The 20962-nt window shown below is 48.3% G+C and overlaps 7 protein-coding genes across 7 annotated transcripts; 1 reads left to right on the top strand and 6 right to left on the bottom strand.

Annotated features, from left to right (window-relative positions):
• Positions 1-107: 107 nt before the first annotated feature.
• Positions 108-503, bottom strand: EPUS_03997 (uncharacterized protein; the record flags this gene model as incomplete). The annotated part of the gene is made up of 1 exon (XM_007806860.1): positions 108-503. One exon carries the CDS (start codon positions 501-503, stop codon positions 108-110), a length of 396 nt encoding a protein of 131 aa, XP_007805051.1.
• A 353-nt stretch (positions 504-856) lies between these two features.
• On the top strand, positions 857-2327 carry EPUS_03996 (uncharacterized protein; the record flags this gene model as incomplete). Its single annotated transcript, XM_007806859.1, has 2 exons — positions 857-2116; positions 2169-2327. 2 exons carry the CDS (start codon positions 857-859, stop codon positions 2325-2327), a joined length of 1419 nt encoding a protein of 472 aa, XP_007805050.1.
• A 198-nt stretch (positions 2328-2525) lies between these two features.
• Positions 2526-3125, bottom strand: EPUS_03995 (uncharacterized protein; the record flags this gene model as incomplete). Its single annotated transcript, XM_007806858.1, has 1 exon — positions 2526-3125. One exon carries the CDS (start codon positions 3123-3125, stop codon positions 2526-2528), a length of 600 nt encoding a protein of 199 aa, XP_007805049.1.
• Positions 3126-3652: 527 nt separating this feature from the next.
• On the bottom strand, positions 3653-4705 carry EPUS_03994 (Mannosyl phosphorylinositol ceramide synthase SUR1; the record flags this gene model as incomplete). The annotated part of the gene is made up of 1 exon (XM_007806857.1): positions 3653-4705. The coding sequence occupies one exon, from the start codon at positions 4703-4705 to the stop codon at positions 3653-3655; it is 1053 nt and encodes a 350-aa protein (XP_007805048.1).
• A 1166-nt stretch (positions 4706-5871) lies between these two features.
• EPUS_03993 (uncharacterized protein) lies at positions 5872-9291 on the bottom strand (the record flags this gene model as incomplete). The annotated part of the gene is made up of 1 exon (XM_007806856.1): positions 5872-9291. One exon carries the CDS (start codon positions 9289-9291, stop codon positions 5872-5874), a length of 3420 nt encoding a protein of 1139 aa, XP_007805047.1.
• An 897-nt stretch (positions 9292-10188) lies between these two features.
• EPUS_03992 (uncharacterized protein) lies at positions 10189-12882 on the bottom strand (the record flags this gene model as incomplete). Its single annotated transcript, XM_007806855.1, has 1 exon — positions 10189-12882. The coding sequence occupies one exon, from the start codon at positions 12880-12882 to the stop codon at positions 10189-10191; it is 2694 nt and encodes an 897-aa protein (XP_007805046.1).
• A 415-nt stretch (positions 12883-13297) lies between these two features.
• EPUS_03991 (uncharacterized protein) lies at positions 13298-16350 on the bottom strand (the record flags this gene model as incomplete). The annotated part of the gene is made up of 4 exons (XM_007806854.1): positions 13298-14226; positions 14279-14361; positions 14409-16212; positions 16263-16350. 4 exons carry the CDS (start codon positions 16348-16350, stop codon positions 13298-13300), a joined length of 2904 nt encoding a protein of 967 aa, XP_007805045.1.
• Between the last annotated feature and the right edge of the window lie 4612 nt (positions 16351-20962).

Here is a 20962-nt window from a genome sequence, read left to right as displayed (position 1 = left end):
TATGGTGAAAAGGTCTGTGGTCGTGGCCCTTGAGGGTTTCGAGGCCTGGCCTCAATCCTCGAATCAACACCTAACCGGCCCCAGCCTTGCGTCTCAACTCACCCAAATCAAACCTCCTCAGCAACCTTTCCGCTCCCTTTTTCCATCTCCCTCCTCTCCATAGCAGCCCTGACCTCCATTTCCTCACTCCAAGCCCTATGACTCCGATCCAGCGCCCTCTGCTGTCTCCTCACCATGTTGTTATACTCATTGACCCTCTTCTCCGCGAATATACATCCTCCCAGCGTCCCGGCTGACAATTGAATGAAAATTTTGAATTGCAACGTCAGGCCACGGTAGACAGGGTGTACGCGTTGGAGGAGTACGTGTGCAAGGATGGAGATGGAGGTGAAGCGGAAGGCGCCGGACAGAAAACCGCGGGTTGCTTCCTTGGAGACTTGGTCGGGAGGAATAATGGGAGGTGCGCCGGATGAAGAGTGAGATGTGGAGGCTGGTGGTGGCATTTTGATCCCAAGTTGGATATGAGTATGAGAAGATATTTGACGATAGTGCCTGGTCTTTGGGCCTGCTTGGCAGATATGTAGCTCATTTGACAACTTACAATTTGGTACAGTATTACACCGAAGCCGGAGCGAATGTAAACCTGGGACTGAGCAGGGCGCAGCAGTAGTCACTATTGGTCATGCTGTGACTCGGTCTACTGTTACCACTCCTAGGAACGAGAAGTGATATATGATGGGTGAGCGTTGAAGAAGTCACAACCACAACCAGACAGCCGAAGCGCATAATCTATGTGCGATGACATTACGTCAACATACCGCCAAAACTCGAAGAACAACCACATCCCAGGAAAACAATGGTCTGGCAGAGAATCATTGCCGGAAGTTTTAAGGCAAGAGATCACCCAGGTCTCGGGCTAGCTGGAGCCGTCCTGGTGGTTCTGGTATCATTCACCATCAGAATGGGCATGGGTCGACTTTTCGGCCACGCTAGAACTGCCTACCACCACAGCCCAAGAACAATATCGCTGCAAAGAAGGGAAGGTGGTAGAACGATCTCTTTGCTCGATCTGTGCAAGTCCATCACTCCACCCTGTCGGCTGAACCCGTTCTTGTTTAATGGCCATCTGCAGACACTTTGGACAGTTGTGAAGAACGACACAGTGCCCATCTACTACAAACGCCACATCTTCGAACACCAGGACCCAACCTATGCTGGGATGTTCACTGTGGATTTCGCAGTCCAGCCATATGAGGCATCGGATCCCGCTCTGCCACCCAGGACAACGTACTTCACCTCTTCGGAGTTCAGCTCAATTGGCTCACAAGATAGTAAGCCTATGCTGGTAGTTCTGCATGGGTTGAGTGGTGGAAGCTACGAGCTGTATCTTCGTCATGCTCTGGCACCATTGCTTATCCCTGACCAGAACGGGACTGTTAGGTGGGAGGCTTGTGTGATCAACTCGAGAGGGTGCGCCATGTCCAAGATCACAAGCAGTGTCTTGTACAACGCCAGAGCGACGTGGGATATGCGGCAGACAGTGAGATGGCTCAGAACAACATTTCCCAACAGACCGCTTTTTGCTATTGGTTTCTCCCTGGGCGCCAACATCTTGACCAACTATCTCGGAGAAGAAGGTGCAGGATGCGAATTGAAGGCAGCAATGGTACTGTCGAATCCCTGGAACCTCGATGTCTCCTCAGTGGTTCTTCAAAGCACATTCCTTGGCCTCCACGTCTACTCCCGCACAATGGGCACAAATATGAGGAGGTTGTTCGAAACACACGTGGACCAGATCTCGAAGAATCCAAGGATTGACGTAGAGAAGATACGCAGACTGAGATATTTGCATGAATTTGACAGAGATGTGCAGGGCCCGACGTGGGGATACCCAACTGAGGGTGCATATTACCGCGACGCTTCATCGAGTGATTCTTTGCTTGCAATCAGAATTCCCTTTTTCGCGCTGCATGCTAGAGATGACCCGATTGCTGCTGACGAGGCTTTGCCACGGAATGAGATGGAACAGAACCCTTACGCAGTGCTTTGTACGACATCCCTAGGTGGGCATTTGAGCTGGTTTGAGCTCGGTGGTGGACGATGGTTTGCAAGAGTGGTAAGCGTTCCCAAACTTGGCCTTATCAACACCCGGTCACTGAATGCGGCAGCAGACAGAAGCATTTTTCAATAAAATGGCGTTCGAGATAGACGTGCCTGAGCAACTGGAGGTCGACGGCGTGCTGGACAGTCTTAAGAATACCGGAGATCCTGGCCGACCAAGATTCGAGCCGATGCGAAGAAAGCTGCATGTTGCTGTGGACGCGTAGGATTGGCGTTTCGGTTTTTGTGGAGCGGCAATCAGAGTAGCCACATAATAGAAGATATGTGGCGCATACCTAGGATCTGCGGCAGCATAAGCGAGCATCGAGCAACGGCGTTGGGACAGCTCATGCTGGTGAATAAGGCGAGAAAAATCTTCTCGGTACACAAACCGCAGAACGTAAAGCCGAACAGAGTCCACGAGCTCAAGCAAATGCAACCCTCTTCTTCGCAGTCTTCTTCGTGTCATTCCGCTCCTCACCCTTCACCTCCCCATCATAATCCCTCTCACCACCCGCAACCTTTCGCCCGCTCTTAAGCCCCTTCTTTACCCCCTCCAACCTCTTCCTCCTTTCCTCCTCCCTCTTCTCCGCCTCCACCCGTCGCGCATCCCGAATCTCCTCCATCCTCCTCATCTTGACCATCTTGCTCTCAATCTGGCCCTCCTTCTCCGCAGTCACCAGGGCCATGATCGTCATCATGCTCTCTCGGTCATCAATATAGATCTTATTCTTCTTCTTGCCGCTGCCGCGCGGTGCAGCTGCCGCAGACGCAGGTGTGATGGTGTTGAGTGCTGGGAGGTTGAGCTCGGCGTCGGTGTAGATACGTCTTTTTTTGCGTTTAGAGGCTGCTGTTATGCTGGCCGTGGGGTTGTGGTTGCCGGGTTTGGTTTTCACTTGTTTCGGTGGAGGGCGTCTAGTGATTTTATTTGAGGCTGAAGAAGTGGTCTTGCTTCTACGTGGTGCGGAGGAAGAAGAGCCAGATTTCGAGGATGGCCGGCTCTTCATTGATGTTTTGACAGCCATCACAGAACACGCAATTTTGCTGCGAATGTATCTGTGGATAAGGCCATGGGTCGGAGGACAAAACTGGCAAAATCTCAGTGCTAACTACTACTAGTAGTTCCGTCGAAGGAGATCTCGATGCCAAGATTTCACCTTGGCATCTCCGACAAGCTACTAACTAGTACTAGTATTTCGTTCCTGTTCGAAGTGAAGGCTTGTTGACAATTTGCCAAGGGCTCAATGTGTAGAAGCTGTTCTGGAGGATCAATGGGATACGATATGGATCAAGAGGGTTCTCCAGGAGCCCATGGATTGTATACGGCTAACAAAAGCTGCGTATCAGAACACCAATGTAGCACAGCCGTACCTCAACCGTCCGAAGACAACCGCTCGCTATTTGAACACCAGGAGATGCGCTGCTCGCATACTCTACCCGCCCAATTTCCCATGCATACACTTTCCTAACTCCACATCGCTATGCTAGCAAAGACGCGCGAGGACAGGGCAAGTGGAACAAAAGCAAAAATGAAGCCTTGAAGGAGACGTCTTCAAGGCTCCCTCTGCTGGACAAGTTCGTACTGCTGCTTGTTGCCGCTCCGCCAACTCCACAGCGATAACCGTGATCTGGGCGGGCTGCTGCTACTGTTTTTCCTGCCGCGATTAAGGCCTGCCATCGCAGACTTCCTATGGCTGCCTAATAGCAGTATTGTCCCATACAGCCACCAAAGCGCCATACCCACAACGCCGGCGAACATGAATCCCAGAGCTGTAAGCAGCATCCAGTGCCTACCCATCCAGAAGATGAGCTTTGCATCTTCGCGATGCCAGCTGCTGCCACGGTAATGTTTGAAGAAAGACCACGGATGTTGATTGTACTCGGGTTTCATGAGGACACGAACACGGCCATTCCAGTCCGCGGCACGCCCACTATTCTCACCCATCCATTCCTTCCAAACGACGCTAAGGAAGAGCGGACCAGTGGAGTACATGATGGTAATATATGGTAGGACCCATTGACGGTCATATTTCTGTAGACTTTTGATGACTCGGAGGAAGAATGGATGCTGCGGCACTGCACCCATTGCATCGTTGGAAATACCTGTGGGCTTCGTGCGGCGCACCCAGGCGGTGTAGTATAACAGAGGGTCTAGCCGACGATTACAGCCATCGTCTAGGTCAATGTAGACCCCTCCATAGTGCACGAGCACAAAATACCTAATCGCGTCTGCGCGCTGGATGGGGTATGCATAACCGTCGAAAGTGTCCAGAAACCAAGGATATTTGTCGCGGATAAAGTCGCGACACTTGGCATCTGTCCATAGTATGTATTCGTAGTCTGGGTGAAGGTCTATGCAAGACTGCTGAGCTTCGCGCCAGTGGGCTGGAATTGTCTCAGTCTTGTAGGTCTGGTGAATGAGTTTGGGGATGAGCTGTGGTCGAGTGTCAATCAGGGTAGAATTTGGCGCAGGAAGTTCCGAATGCGATATGGCGTCTGCTGAAGCATCTTCAAAGAGGAGTGTCAAGAGGGTAAAGACTGAGCGAATGAGGAAGGTAAGAATGAGAGCATTTATTATCAGGAAAATTAAGAGTCCACGGCGCATTGTAAAGAGGTTGATGTTGTTAACTCTGAAGGCCGAATTGAGGAGCTGGAAGATACAGGTTTCAAGAGGCGGCGGGGAGGACGTCAGCGCCGAGGAAGAGATTGCAAGGGCTCAGAGTAGGAAAGGAAGAATCCGCCGTGTCCTATGGGAGAGATAGCTGCGGCGAGTTGGGAGATGAGGGTGGAGGCGGCCCCTTATTGTCAAGGATTCTCACGACTTGACAAAGGACATTGTGCCTGATTGTGACAGAAGAGTCAAGATTGTGTGTCGGCGAAGAAGAATGTTCAGTAGGACTGCCACTGGGTATGATGCTCATAGACTAAAGACAAGTGAGCACCTGAAGGGGGAGCGGAAATGCTTGAAATGTCTGCGCAGTGCACAGCCATGCTTCAGCCCGAAGGCCCAAGGCTAACGCGACACCAAGATCAGCTGGGCGAAATTGACGATCCAACAACAGCGCGCGGCGCGGCGATGCTTGCATGGGTCCTCAAACAATTGCTGGAATTGAAAGACTGAGGAAGGGAGGCAGGCTATTGCCATGACATACTCCTGTAGCAACTTCGGAGCTACCTGTTGGGTATTAAGCATCAAAACCCAGAATGCAGTGAGTGCTATTGCTAAACAGTGCAGAGTTTTGCAGCTTCGGCCATGACGACACGGTTACTGGTATCCGGTTGCACAAGATTTACATGGTGACAAAATTGCTGGGAGAATGTTTGGATTGACCTGGCCAATACGCGTGTCATCCATACTGTCATTAATATTCGGGCTGAGATGATGTGGATTGCACAGTACTTTGCCCTGACGTTATGAGGTTATGAGCCTTGTGTGTTCTCAACATATATTCTGCCTGTGTAAACCGAGGCTCAACAATGAGCTGCTTGGCCCCAGCGAGTACCGAGATAGCACAGGTGTTATATGCACGTTCATGCCCCAGCTCACAGCTTTTCCCGTGGTGGGCATGGTATCCATAAGTCATTGATGGATATACAGTCTATATACATTGTTACCAGCCATCTTTCCTTTCCATAATGTCATGTTCATATCAAAATCAGTCCCTTCCTGCCAATGCAAGTTTTTTCTGACTCATCGAATCTCTCATACGTCGTGGTCAAAACTGGTATCAAAAGCGAGAGAAGTCAAAGGCAGACGTCTATTCCGCGTTGTTATTCTTCGGGCAGACTGAAAGCCGCAGGTGGCTTCTTGGGTGTCACATCCGGCTTTTCGTCTATCCATCCCAGCCCCAGCTCCTTTTCCAAAGTAGGCGTGCTATCCAATTTGACGCTTCTCAAGACATCTCCCAATGTCTCCGCCGTACGTGGTCTCTGATTCTCGTTTGTGTCCTGGCCTCCCCACGGAAGTCCATGCTGGAGGTGGTAATTTCTTGCAAGGTAGCCTTGCATTCGTGCAACTTCCGCATTCCATTTCTCATGTAAGGCGTCTACTGCGGCTTTAACATCTTGTTCAGTATATGCAGGAATAGGATTGATGTTGGTCTGTGTCATAGACGGCCGATTGCCTCTACCACTCATGACTCCAGTGAAACTTCGCTTGATCGAGGAGCTGCCAGAAGGAGAAACCAGTTCTGCGCTGTTATTAATGGCCTGAATTTCCCGTTTGACCTTTTCTAACGACTTCTCCCGATCGCGAGCCATAGACGGCATATATGTGACAGATGTGTTCTTCTGCAACCCATTCACGAGCACTGTGAAACTTTGGAGATTGATGTCGTTGTTCTCACAATGAATCTCTACAAGCGAGTTGTTTGCTTCGAGCACCTCTGCCAACGTGTTGGCTCCTTGCATGCCTAAGTTCTGGTGCTCAATCTTCAACATTCTCAGGGTATTGTTTTTCTTAAGCCCAGTTAGCGCAAGATTCAAACCGATGCCAAACCTTGCCGAATCCAGGTGAGCCTGTTCACCACTGATATCGAGTTCTTCTAGCGACGAATTTTTTTCAAACATCTTCTGCAATTCTTTGCACGTCTCCTCCCCTGCATCGTAGGGCAAAGAAGCCTTTGAGATATCTAATACCTTTAGCGCAGTATTCTTCTGTAGCGCTTGTACCAGCTGACGGAAATGATGTTCCTTTTCGAACTCAATCATCCGCATGGTCAAATGCGTCGGCGACTTGTTCTGCCCAATGATGTCAAATAGGAATTGGTACCCTGCTTTGAGACGGTTTTCGCTTGCGCTAACATGCATATCGCGAGGTGGACCACGGTCCCGATTCATCGCGCTAAAGAAGATGGCAAGATCTTTGCCCGTAAGCCCGCATTGATCCAAACCAAGCTCATGGAGCGAGTCTGACTTGGAGCTTGCTAGATATGCCGCGATCGAGTCAACAGTCTCCTGGTTGACAACCGTCTGGCTTAATTGTAACTCTTCCAACCTCCATGTCAGCAGAGTTTCCGGTGCAATCAACGATTCAGGACCTGCGGTCTTCTGCACTCTGGTAAGATTGAGCTTGCGAATATGGCCAAAGTATCCTATCTGACGTTGGAAAAGCTCCGGACTAAACCTTCCCTGCACTCCGGAGATATCAATCACCTCCATAGTACTTTCCTGCACAGCTAAGGTGGATAGCAGTACATCTATATCGTGCACAGACAGCCCGCAATTACCTATCTCCAGAGCACGAAGGTGGCAGACCCTTTGAGAAGCTGCGTCGACCAAGTAATCGAGATCAGAATCGCCAAGTCTTATGCCGTTCAACACTAGCCAATCCACATTCGTCAATGTCTTCTTGCATAGTGGAACAAGCGCTTCAGGTATTCCGCAGGCTTTGGTGTCGATGTCGGTGCCAGACCGGTGTCGTCTTGTCAAGCAGTAGGAGAAATCAAGCCGACGAAGTCTTCTACTTTTCAAGGCGAGTGCTCTAATCTCCTGAGAGAGTAAAGGTAATTCTTCTTGGTTCGGGAGGTTGGTAGCTACTCCAGACCGAGTGTATAGAGCATCGAAATCTACGCCATATAGGTCGTAGATGCCTTGTAGTACGTCCAGGTTGATGCCCGCAAATGAGATGGAGGTAAAGGATTCATTGTATCGTAGAGCTCTGATGACTGCCAAGAGCTCCAGGGCGTTGTAGCACGGACCGAACGGTTTCAAGAGTCTGAAGCAAGGTGCGTCCTCACATCGATAGTCCACGCTGTAGCAGATTCTGGAGACATCAACATTGAAACCAGCACAATAGGCTATCAGAGTCCGGTCGAAGAATTTGTGCTCGTCCTCTGAGGATTCTGATAGGGCCATATCATCGTCAAGCTCCGCGGGTGCAAAGAACGCAAACGGCTGGTGAACCCACTCCGGTCTCAAATACTCTGCCCTATTCTTTATCCAGAGAACTATTTCCTTCGCCTTCGCTGACGCGAGAAAGAGGGTGAAAGTGCTTTGTAGTGGTACCCGAAAGGTTAATTGGAAGGTATCATCGCCGGGTTGAAGGGACATGGAAGACAACGTCGTAATGCCAAAGGAAGTCGGAGCTTCCAAGTCCTGCAACGAAGAGGTAGACGATCGGTCAATCGACCTCTTTAGTGGGACCAAATGAACACTGTTGATCCCAACGGCGAGATAGCAGGTCGAAGAATTCAGTTTAGCAAGGTCGTCCGTTGAAGATCTACTTACAGACTTGTTGGCGGTACGTTGTACCACTCTAAAAAGTTGGAAATGCCTAGGATCGTAGTCTCGGTAATGCTCTAGCGCTCGTGCGATGTATGCTAACATAGCAGGTGGGAAGTCGTAGCCATGTTTATTCCTTGCCTTCGCAGCCGCATTACGAATAGCTAGTAGCCAAAGATCAGCTTCTCGTGGGTCGTTGAGTTGCATAGACATAGAAGAAGCTCTGTTGGTCGCGTCCTCCAGATGTGACACCTCGATCGAGAAATAAGGCCTTCCGTCGTCCAGCTTAGATGTTGCGATGATTTGATTAAGCGCAATGCCATCAACGATATCTGACATGATTGAGCTTTGGGCATCGCTATTTGAGCCGAAAGATCCCATTGATTGCCGATGACCACTGCTTCTGCCCATGGACACAGGAATTACGGGGTACATCTCCGCAGCCTTCGTCTGTCCTTTAAAGCGCAGAAGGTGTGTTTCAGTCAACACGAGATAATGACTCCTCTTCCGAAACATTCCTCCCATGGTTTGCACCTCGCCATGATGCAGGACTGAACTCCCAAACAAACCAGCCTGCAACGACCCTTGCAGATCATTCTCTTCATTTGTCGAAGATGCCTTGGATTCCGTCTTTGTTAGTACATCGTCGTCTTCTGACGATCGCAATGACCTCAGAGACCCAAACACCGAAGCTCGGCCTCCTTTATGCAGAGTTCGGGAGCGAAGCTTCGGGCTTTCTGATAAGCCGACTTTCTCGAAATTGGCGACATCATAATTCGGAATGGAAGGGCTGGAAGGTGTAGAACGTGAAGCAAAGATAGACAGAGGCCTGCCGCCTTTCTTCCGGAGAATGCTGCCGCCGCCGCTGTTGCCTCCTCCAGTAGAGGATTCATCACTAGATCCCGTGGATACTGTCGGAAGTGTTGGCCGAAAAATACTCAGGCTTTTCCGGCGCCGCATATCAGACATAGTGGGAGCAGGGCCACAGTCCACTGTTTTGCTATGATCATGCAACTGTTTGACCTTTCGAGCTATTCCCACATCGAGAACACCGTGTATTAAGGCTGTTTCTTTCTCATCGCTATCTCAAGTATTCCAGAGCAGACGGAACCGCAGATTTGTTTCAACTATCCAGACAAACCAGAGGAGCTTTTCGTTTCATTTGTACTGCTTTCCCGCAATGCGCCCGCTCGCAAGATATTTGTTGTCGATGGTCTGCCACGAATAGAAATGAATGGGTGTGAGGGAGAATGGGTGTGATGTTCCGGATCGAGGTATTTTGGGCCAATTGAATTTTCGATATCGAACGGGAAGCTAGCTCATGTATGAAGTCAGTAAAGTCAGCTCCATCGCAAAAATGATTGCACAGTTGGAGCATGCAGGAAAAAGCCCGATGTACGTAGTAGTTGCCCTTGTGGTTACATGCGATTGCGTCAAGCGTCAAGTCCAGCCAAGGCCTCGTGGGCCCGGAGGCCCCGACCTACCGTGCGAAGGGGTTATTTGATCCTCTAGTCAGTGCGTGAGGCATGACAATGTCTTTGGTAGCTACTGGTAGGCTCCAGATCAGGGCCCCTAGTGAATTAGGCCTGACATTTGGGCATTTTATAACCAGTGGTGCTGTGTTGAAGCTTAGGGTGACATTTAAATGACGAGGAAATTATAAGAAAACCTTTCATGAAATGACAAGGACTCCGAGCTCCCTAAAAAATTATATTCCCCTACCAGTTCTATACTGGCCTGGCTAAGTGATTAATTCGGCAGGTCTGATGTATGTCTTTGTCACCAAATAATGCGCTGACACGATCTTCGTTGAGCTTCTAGAATCACTCGTACTCCATATACAACGATGCTGTTCAAAGGACACCACTATCGACCTTCATACAGCACGACCCGCTTGCGACCAGCGTCTAGCTCGTCCTGAGCCTTTCGCCATTCCGCCCCCTGGCTTGCCATTTCGCGCAATTTCCTTAAATAGAAATTGGCCGCCGAGTTCTGCTCTCGGTCCTCCAAAACGGCCTTCCTTCGTGCCTTTGACGCGCGGTATTGAGCTTGCGCAACAGCCTCTGTTGTTTCCTCCTCCAGACTATAATCAAGGGACCACACGTCAGAACTAGCGAGAGATGTGGGCCGTTCCACAATCTTCTCATTGACTCTATTCCGTATGCGCAGCTTCAGCATTAGCAGCTTGGAGACTGGTTCCGCCTTCTGTGGCCCTTTCGCAGTGGTAGTGGGCTGTTCATCACTAGCAGCCTCATTGGAGCCACCTTCTCTGCTATGGGGTGGGGCGTGTACTTCTTCCGCTGCAGCGTCAGCTACAGCAGCAAGCTGCTCCGTCAGTATAGGATCGACTACTTGGGTAGCAGACTCTTCGGTCTTTGCGGGGACCGCGGAAGCCTCAGAAGGGAGATTGGGCTGCTCGTACACTGCTTCAACGTCATCCACGTGTTGAATTAGAGAACTCGTATCTGGATTCATCAAGCGTTGTTCAAACGCGTCAATGGCCTCTTTTCTGGAATTTTGGATGGCCTCAATCTTGGCTTCGTCCATCGGTTCTGCGAAAATATGCATAAAAGCTCCTCTAGTAGCTGGGTCGCGGGTTTCGAATTGGAGCCGCAAGGACCGTTTCGGGAATCTCTCAGTAATATAATTAAGAATTCGGTTAAGTAGCTCTACGCTGAGCTTAAATTCCTTGTCTCCAAGTGAGGTGTCGTATTGGCCGTGCAAGGCCATGTCCATTTCCGGTAAACTTACGTATTGGAAGCCAAAAATTCGTTCGACATTGTGGAAAGCGACAAATATGCCATCCATCCGCCCCAACCTCACCTGCAAAGAATACTTCAAGAAAGCTGACCGCATCATGTCAAAGTACTCCCGTTCGTAGGATTCCCAATTTCCAAACCGGGTTTTGATCTGATACCCGAACCCCTCTTCGTGCTGTTTAACGTTATGACGGATGGACGCCACCGCCCGTGTCTTTAAGTCGAAAGTACCAGTCCCAGGTAGCCGAGGATCGCAAGCGTCCAGTTGGGCACGCATGAGAAAATCACCAGCGTGGGTATATTGGTACGCTTCTGGCGCACAGCGCTCTTCTTCCGGGACCTTGGTCTCGCTGGTTTTCCGGTAACGCTCGAAATCTTGAGGTTCTTGGGTCAATAGCTTTTCCATAGACTTGCCCAAACTCATTAATATGTTCGCTGAATCATACTCTTTGTCCGCATCCATAGCATATACTCCATCCTGATAACGGAGAAAGACGGAACTGGGACTGCGCTGAATCAACGTGAATGACCTCAACGTTTCAGAAAATCCTCTCGTTATAACCTTGGTATTGATCTCCCTCCATTGTGATAGTAGAAAGTGAAGTTGAGCCAGCGTAGAGGTCATGCTCGATGATGAGCCAACGTATTTTTTGCCATGCTCCAAGGCCAATGAACGTAGGGTTCCGTCCCTGGAGGAAGTGATATACTCTTTGAGAATCTTGAAGTCGAACTCGGACACGGGCATGATCTTCTCCAGGTACGGATCAAAATTATAGACCCGTGATCTGGGGTCTTGCAGTTGGTAGATGCCAGGATTAAACAATACTCTGGACAGGTCATGGCACAGATGAGGAACATCTGGTCCAGTTCTAGGCAGCGGAGAGATGCTCACAGCATCAACTTCGATGGTTGATGTAAATTCGTGTGTCTCTTTGCTTGTGGGCAGGTGGTCCGGATTCGTACGACGTCTGGATTTCCTACCTGTGGCTTCGACTTTTGCTGCTGCTTCCCTTCTGCGAGGCTTTGCCTCATTCGGTGACCTTCGCAAGTCCCTAGCAGGGACTTTACGATCCTTCAGCTTTGCAGGAGTCGTGACTGCGGCCGATCGCGAGGCCTGGTCTTTTCCCACTATTTTAGTGCTAGAGTGCTTCTGAGGTTCTACATGATGCCACTGACTACCTGTCGGCGCTTCCAAAAGACCAGCCCTTGTTAGTTCGGCGACAAGATGCTCGATGCGTGCATTTATTAGCGAGTCTCGATTGAGCTTTTGCAAGACAACGAGCTCCCGCACCAGAACCCCAACACTTCTCCCAGAATAGATCTCGCTCAATGTGCTTATAAATTTCTTTTCTATCGCATCGTTGTCTCCCTGACGGACTTGCTTCAGAGTATCTTGCAGCGAGACTGTGGTTTTGGATACCTCAGCCAATTTCTTCGTCAGCCGGCTGAGCGCAGCTATGCCCTCTAACTGTCCGTCCAGTAACCGTGGCCGAGGATGAACCCGTCTGGTTTTTATTCCCTTGAGCTTTGGGGATTGGTTGGCGTTTCCCTGCTTTTTTTTAGGGCTGTCCACGGATTGAGATATGTTCCCATTTTGGCTGAAATCATCGGTTTGCGCAGAAGGGTGAGAGGCAGGGGTGTATCGAGAAAGTTGATCCACAAATAATGGGGTGTCTGCGGTCTGCTGGCTTGCAGGGATCGAATTGCTGTATTTCGTACTTGAGGAAATGGATCTCTTGCTTGCCTTCAAGGAGCAGCCAAGGCAAACGTAGACGTCTTTCCACTGTATCTGGAACGGCATTGGCTGCGAAAGTCGAGGCTCACGCGTTACGAAAGCAACGAGTACTTTGGAGTGCGAATACACGATTTCCCTAGTTAGTGAGAATAAAAACGCTGAAGCTAACACTACTAGTTAGGTGATTAAGTAATTTATTAGCAAATGATGCGCTCTGGGACAGATCCGTGACGCTATCGATACCAGCGGTGAAAAATTGGGCTTCAAGCAATGTGAACTCAAGCATAGCAGGCCTTTCCACCGATCTCACCTACTAATGAATGAAATGTGTACGGTTTTGTTAAGATAGGGCTGGCCAGACCATGAAGACTCCACGATCGATCAAGTACCCTGCAGCTGGGGCTCTATGCCGTGCTCTCTAAGTGTGATTCAGCTTTTGCCAATCGTACATTCTGCCAACTCATGGTCATTGCATGAGTTTCTAAAGACGCATGTACGTCGAAAGGACCCCTTTGGCATCCTCCGATAAACCCTCGTTCACAAACTTTCCTATGCGACCAGAATGCCTCCTATCCGCAGCCTGTAAATACTGACCAACCCACTTCCTCAAGTCCATCACATCAGCCCAAGGGTCGTTGATAGGTTTCCTGATGGTCTGTAGTTGGGTAAAGCCAACCCCAAAGCTGCTGTCATCTACATCATGATCTGTAATCATGTCCTCGCGTTTCGATGGCAGGGGTGGAACCTCGAGAAGCTTCAACAAAGCATTGCATGTGTGCGGCCATCCTTTTGGGTAGCGAGTCACGAATGCTTCTGAGTCGGCAAGTGATTTGGTGAAGGAGATAACTGCGGTTTTCCTGTCAAGAGGTCGGGTAAGCTGTTGAGTTTTCGGTAGGACAATGGACAAGTAGAGGCCTCTGAAAACATCATGCTGCACCTTATCTGTCACCGCGACGAAGAAGTCTGTTCCCAGACCTCTGTCATCGCGTGAGGCTATGTAATGGTAGAAGCGAACGAAGCGTAGATGAAAAGCTGTACTTTGCTGGCTTTGCAAACGAGTTAGCATGATTGTGATGACATGGATCCAATAAGGTTCTAGAGTAGCCGGTGGATAACTGTCAATGACGCATTCTAGCAGGTCGAAACCATGGCTTTCGTAGATTTTAGTAGAGACCAGCTTTTGAAATATTCCGAGGACTCCCTCTAATTGATTGCTTTGGGCTAGATCTTCCGCAGCACGGGGAATGATTGCTGTCAGCAACCGCACCAAGGCGGGCACATTCCCCCGCTGTTCCCATATGGGAGGTGCAATGATGGGCGGAATCAGTGATTGAAACGGCTGAGGCAAAGGCTTCGCAGGTTCCACCTCAAGCATAGCAGCAAAGAGCTGAAATACGTAAGGCATGAATTCTAGAGTCTCATTAGCGATATGGGCCTAAGTAGGATCATCCGGCCTGCTCACCTTCCACTGAGTTCTGCAAAATGACGAGAAAAGGGCTGAAGAATGCTTGTTGCATTTTCAGAGCCTCTGATGGACCCGCAAATCTGAAATCATGTTAGAACCCTTAGCTTGACCCTGAGACCTCACCCACCTTATTAACGCCCCAATGGATTCGAAATGGTAGTAGTAGAATCTGGGGTTACTTGGATTGCGATAAATGATGTTCGTAATGCTGACAAGGTGCTGCAGCACGGCATCAGTTATAGGCAACAGACCTTCCTTGATCACGATCAAAACCCTCATCACGCAGCGCATGAGAAACTCATTTTCTTGAATCTTCTCCGCCCGTCCACTTTGCTCAATGAGCGAAAACAAATGCTCCAGCAGGTCCTGAGATAATGAGGTGATGTGGGTAGGGTCGATCAATGGCTTTCCGTTCTCATCTGTGAGGTATAAGACGCGCTCAACGGCGATCCCAGCGTATGTGTAGACAACATAGTTTGAATCACCAAGGCGATTGACTAGCAGGGGCATCGCTTGCTGCCATTGCTCATTCGTGATGATACTTCGGAATATGTAGAGATACTTGATGGCATCAACTTTTAGTAGAGGCTCAATGTTAGAGCCTGTAAGGTCACCCGCCAAATTATTAGAGAAAAACTCTCCGACATCGACGAGACTGTTCGTCTGGGCAACTCCCCTGGCAGCTGTTGGGGTGCCTTTGGCCGCTATCGAGCAGAACAGGTAGACTGCAGTATCTTTCGCCCTCCAGTTGGCCTTTGGATTCTTGGAGTACATAGCGAGGTATTGTTTGACATATGATGAGACCACGGTCGTGACTGGTGTTTCGAACTGCTCCATAAGTTTTCTTAGGAAGTCCGTCGCGGCTCTCCGTCTCGTTTCACTATCCGAACCTTCCAGGTCTCGCCGGATGAACTCAATTGGTTCATCTTCAAACATCTCAATGTCCGAATCGCGCAGACTTAGGTTTGGCAATATGACCTTATCGACCACTTGTGCCAAAACGTTGTTGTCGTTGAATGGTTTCGCTTGCTCTGGGTTAGAGGTGGTGGAGGTTAGGAAATTGAGCGCCTTGCTGACGAGAACATCATACTTGGGTTCAAGCCCAACAGTTGTGAGCAGCTCCCAGGAATTTTCCACAAAGCGTTTCACATGTGGACCAAAAGCATCATAATATTTCTGGACATAGAGGGTTAGCCCCTCAAAGATGCCTGCTTTCACACTCTCAAGCGGTCCAGCTTCGTTCTCGTCGTCTGTGCGAAGGAGCTCATTGTCAAATCGTAAGTACTTGAGTAGAAGATCTGCCAGAGCAGGAATTGCATCTTCGAATTGAGGGGGCAGATCCTGGCAGGACAAATCATAAAAAAGCTGCACAGCAAGATCTAACTCGGCAAAATCCTGCGACAGGGCAACTTTATTCGACTTGTCCTTTTCGATACAGGCGTCAAGGTTCTGCAGCAAGGACATGTATGGAACAGCAAATTTGCTTAAAACATGGTTAACTTCCGTGAAAAGCTCATCCGACCGGAACAAGGGCCTCCATCTTGAGAAGATCGAATGCGCCACTTGCAGAACTCCTGCATTTACGACGTGATTGTCTGGAGTAAGTCTGGACACCAAATCATCAACCAGCGTATCCCATTGTTGCCAGAAATCACTGTCTGCGATAGCACTGATCGCCTCTCCTAGTTGCGCCTGAATGCTTGGGGGGACCGACACCATCAAACCAATCAGTTCACTCTTGATAGATGCGACCTCTTGTTCCGGAAGCTTGTAATTTCCATCTTCGTCCGTCCAGTTGCGCTTGATGAAGTTCTTGAAGAATAGCGCACTTGCCAGTCTGGTATTTGAGGAAAAAGAATCGGAAGCAGTGATTTGGAGAAGCACCAGTGAGAAGCCCGATTTTTTCTCCTCGGCTCGGATTTTCAACTCGGCTGAAGCTCATCAGTATATGGAACGCTCTGTGGGTGTGCTTCAAGCCTACCTTCTTTATTCTGCCGTGGATCGAGACTGGCATCTAACATTTGTGCCAGGAAGTTTGGCTCTACAGCCACGGTTGCACTTTTCGCCATGTTCGAAGGTCAAGAACAGATGTTCTCAGAATGTTGGAGAATGGTCTGCTCTTTTTGTAAGTGACTCAAGGTCGTGGTTCGGTAAGCCGTACTTTCATGATGCTCTCGGTTCTGTTACTGTGGGTGCGGCTATTCGAAAGATGATGCTGCAATAATCTCATTCGGTAGAAGTTGGGTCATGAAAAGGAACCGTACAGCCGATATCTATTATCTAAGGTGACCTGAAGGCTACCTCTGACTCAAGATCGAATGTGTTCAAGCTTAAATTATTCCATATGTTTGATGCCAAGATTTTTAATGAGATAAATTTACTGAACGGGCAATCTTCGGCACGATCTTAAACAGATTAAAGTTGATAATTCTGCTACAGTCTTGGCACTATGAACCTCAATACTTTTGATTTTTCACCAAAATTCCAGAATTTTGATGTTTCTTTTGCCAAGACTGCAAGTTGTCATGCTAAATTGCGGAAACACTACTCTCAATACAGAAGGAGACTTATTCAGTGACACTGCCAGTGGGAGTTGAGTAAACAAGTGTATAATAACAGTCTTCAGTTTAGTACGAGATAGATTGCTGACTTACAGAAATTTTGTCTTGACCAACTTATATCTATGCGTTAACAGACTCTGTTGACGTGGAACACTAGGTCACATCCTAACATTTTCAAGATTACAATGTTTTGTTTAGTTGAAGCGCATATTGTTTTGTACGTTGACGTTTATGTGAAATGAAAAGTTGTGATTTGGGTACATTGCAATCATCGATGACAGGATCATGACAGAGGCTAAGAGCAGGTGGAGAGCAGCGTTTATACTCTTATCGGTTGTCATATTCCTTAATGCTAATGGTTGGAAAGTCTTAACTTGTGTTATCCCCTGTGTTACTGAAATGGCACACTTCCTTGTTGAGAATAATATTCCCGCGATCTAGCGTAATAATTTTGCTGCAGCCTTGGCAAGAACAACACCAAAGTTGTTTTGCTTCTAAACACTCTCCCGGCTACATCACTCTATTTATCAGGTTTCTTATCATAAGAATAAGACCGCTCAATAGAAATTAAGATTTTGATCATTTCTACACTTTGAAATTCCAAGAAATCTCATTATTTGATAGAGAAAATGTAAGATAGAAACTGTACTCCGAATATTTTAGTGTTCCTTGTGCCAAGGCTGCATCAGAGATATTATGCTACTAAAACGCATAGAAGTACTATTCTTAATAAGGAAGTGTGCCATTTCAGTGTCAACAGGATACTGCTCCTACCGTCTGTCTGTCGCTATGTGATAACTATACAGTTAATGAAAACCAATCGCCTTTTGAGAGCAGTACGGTTGGTTGGATTGGCTAATTATAAGAGCAACATGCTGTACCACCAACAAAGCGATGTCCAAACACTTATTACTGCTTTTTTTCTTCTGCGTTCGTCTAGAAGACGGCCATGAGTTTCTAGACCCCGCCTGCACACTTATGTTTGTGGATATTTGCGGTGGTAGATGAGTTCCTTAATCGATTTATTGTTATGTGAGGATTCGTGATTTGTGTAAAGGAAAAGAGTGACCTCGGCATACCTTCCGTTATAGAGTGAGACTCATTAAGGGTTTACTGTTACAATACCGAGGTTACAATGCCGAGAAGCAATATGTACCTTGTAAGTTGGTGCGCCTCAAGAATTCCGCTTCATCCATGAATGTTCCAGACATCTCTATCAACCAGGTGCAGTATCCACAGCTCAAGTCCACTCAACTCTCCGATCAAGCCCTTCCGCACTTTACAGACAACACAAGATCGAGCAGCCGAGCCGAACATAAGTCATGGGTGCACTTCGTTGCTGGCGGGTATTAAAATCTATAGGACCTGTTTTACGTCGTATGTATCACTGCTAACAGTGCGTGGTGTTTAGAGCTGGAGGCATGACCGCCGCAATTGCGACGGCACCTTTTGACGTTTTGAAAACTCGCCTACAGTCAGACTTGTACTGCACTCAGTTTCGGCATACGCCTCATCTCCATCGCTCGTCGCATTCCTCCTTACGCTCCTCTCTTCTTCACTGCCATGAGACTTTCAAAGTCTATTCTCCATCGGTCGCACCGAAGGCTGGCGCGCCTTATATAAAGGCCTTGGTCCGACACTTACCGGCTTTGTCCCTGCTAGTGCCATCAAATTCTATGTCTATGGCAACAGCAAGCGTATCATATCAGACAAGACGAACGGGGGACAGGAGACTGCCTAGGTCCATCTGCTAGCAGCAGTTTCTACAGGAGTCGTCACCAGCACGGCTACAAATCCGATTTGGCTCGTGAAAACAAGATTACAGCTGGATAAATCGAACTCGGAGAGTGCACGATCAGCATCAACCCCTCGATATAAAAACAGCCTTGATTGTGCTGTCCAAGTGTTTCGAAATGAAGGGGTAAAGGGGCTGTACAAAGGATTGAGCGCCAGTTATCTTGGAATATCAGAGAGCGCATTGCAGTGGATTTTGTACGAGCAAATGAAGATATATCTAGCGAAGAAGGAGGCTAGAGCTGTCTTCACTGACGACGATCAAAATGTTTGGAATGTCTCTTTGGCTTGGGGCAGAAAAACTGGCGCTGCTGGCATTGCAAAGTTATTGGCAGCCGTTGCTACTTATCCTCATGAGGTAACAAAACTCTTACTTGTCAAGCTTCTTGAGCTTTGCTAATAGATGAATCAAGGTCGTCAGAACGAGGCTTAGGCAGGCCCCCCAGGGAAATCAAAACCCCAAATATACGGGATTGTTCCAATGCTTCCGCCTCGTGTGCAAGGAAGAAGGACTCGCAGGGATTTATGGAGGCCTCACGCCGCAGCTCTTGCGTGTAGTACCATCTGCTGCCGTCATGTTTGGGGTCTATGAAGTCTGCTTGAAATTGCTTGGGTCATAGATAGGTGGCGTCGGTGATAGGAAGATTATGCAGTTCACTTTAGAGCAATCGTCCGCTTGGTCATAGCTTGTAAAAAAGTAGTTCTACTCGAGTTGATCAAGCTCAGAACTAAATAAGTGTCGCAGCCGAGAACTGGGGTTTAATATCAACACGAACGGATGGGCAACTGGTGGCATTCAGTGCTGAATCAAAAGATTTCATAGCATCCATCCCAGACACCTTTAGAATAAGGCTAAAAGAGTTACCATTGTTGAGTGCCATACAGATCTAGCCAACTTACATTACTTCTGGCCTGAACCACCGCAACCACTGCATGCTGTTTCCCCTCCACCCTATCCACTCCCGCCACATTGATCGCATTTACCCAAATTCACAAGGCTGTTGTTATATCAAAGTTAGTAAGCGGTATTCTGCTTGTCCATTAATGGCGCACCTTGATTGGACGTTGATGAAGGCCATTATTGTGAACCGTCAGCTGAAGTTATTGTTAAGGTAGGAAGAGTTGGTGATGTGACGTAGGCTGAAGGAAATCTGTGTTCAACCTCTTACAGGGGAGAAATTTTAAGTGTATATATTAGTGCTGAGTAGGTTTGAAAGTCCCAATCAACCGGGTCCAGAGGAAGCTCAAGCTATGATCAAACTTACCAACAGGAAAGCCAGAAAATCTGCTGCTGCCTGCCTGCTCCATACGCATGAGCACCAGGGTGTAACCCTGCCAGCTACCTACACTCGTCCCAGGCTCACGCTTCTCACTCACTGTCCAATCATGACTTTATTCACTTGAGTGACTTTCCCTTCTTCCCCTCGTTGCGTGTTGTTCTCTAGCCGTACCAGAGCGAACATTTCTTTAATCAGTCGCAGCAGTGCTTTGATCTTGTGACCAAATTGCCGTTGCATTCGTAGTAAAAATAATCATTTTGGCAGGCTCTTTTATCGATCCCATATAATCTTTGCAATTCATGTCGCTCCTCATGTCGCTCCTCATTCCTTGGCCCTTGACGATAACAAGGACATTTCAATGCATCTAGACTTTCGTTGTTCCTGTCTGAAGATCCCTTTGGTAGATATTGGCGGGCTGGAACACGGACGGTACGGAACAAGAAGCACAGAACGCAGACCATAGAAAGGATCTCTGGAGTGGTCATGAAGTTGAGCAGACGTGGCTCCGAGCTATCAGGGCTTGATATACAGATATTGATGACTCGGCCGGTTTTGTTGTACGCTTCTCTGAAGGTCAAGGTTCCCAAAAAATAACCCTAGTATGCTGTATTCAAACAAGATATGAAGACGCTTGTCCTTGAAAATCCTCCTTCTTGGATCTCTATCTGAAAGAGCGTGATTTGAGGAAGTTTCTGCCATATCAGAAAATAGAAGATTGACGGTGCTAATTGAAGGAGCGCCAGATTTCAACTGCACTAACGCCCAACACCACAAAGCGGGCCACCCCACAAAGCGGGCCAATTTCGGGTTAGCAACAACACCAAATTCTACTGCATTAGAGCTGCTATACTCATTCAAATTGGCTAATTTCGATAGAAATAGCTTCTATAGGCCTATTCTAATGTAACAGTACGCAGAATTCGCTTTTCGCCGCCCTCCTTGCGTACGAAATGGACCTTTTTAGGCGCTAGAGCAGCCCTGACCTGTTCGAGATTCCACGACCGCTGCTTTGTCTCTTTTTGTATCCTTTTTGAGCGTTTGGTAAG

The sequence above is a fragment of the Endocarpon pusillum genome (genome assembly GCF_000464535.1).
Source record: "Endocarpon pusillum Z07020 unplaced genomic scaffold scaffold6331, whole genome shotgun sequence".
Classification (NCBI taxonomy): Eukaryota; Fungi; Ascomycota; class Eurotiomycetes; order Verrucariales; family Verrucariaceae; genus Endocarpon; species Endocarpon pusillum.
The sequence above is the reverse complement of the archived record's forward strand: the minus strand, read 5'-3'. Positions and strand labels throughout refer to the sequence as shown.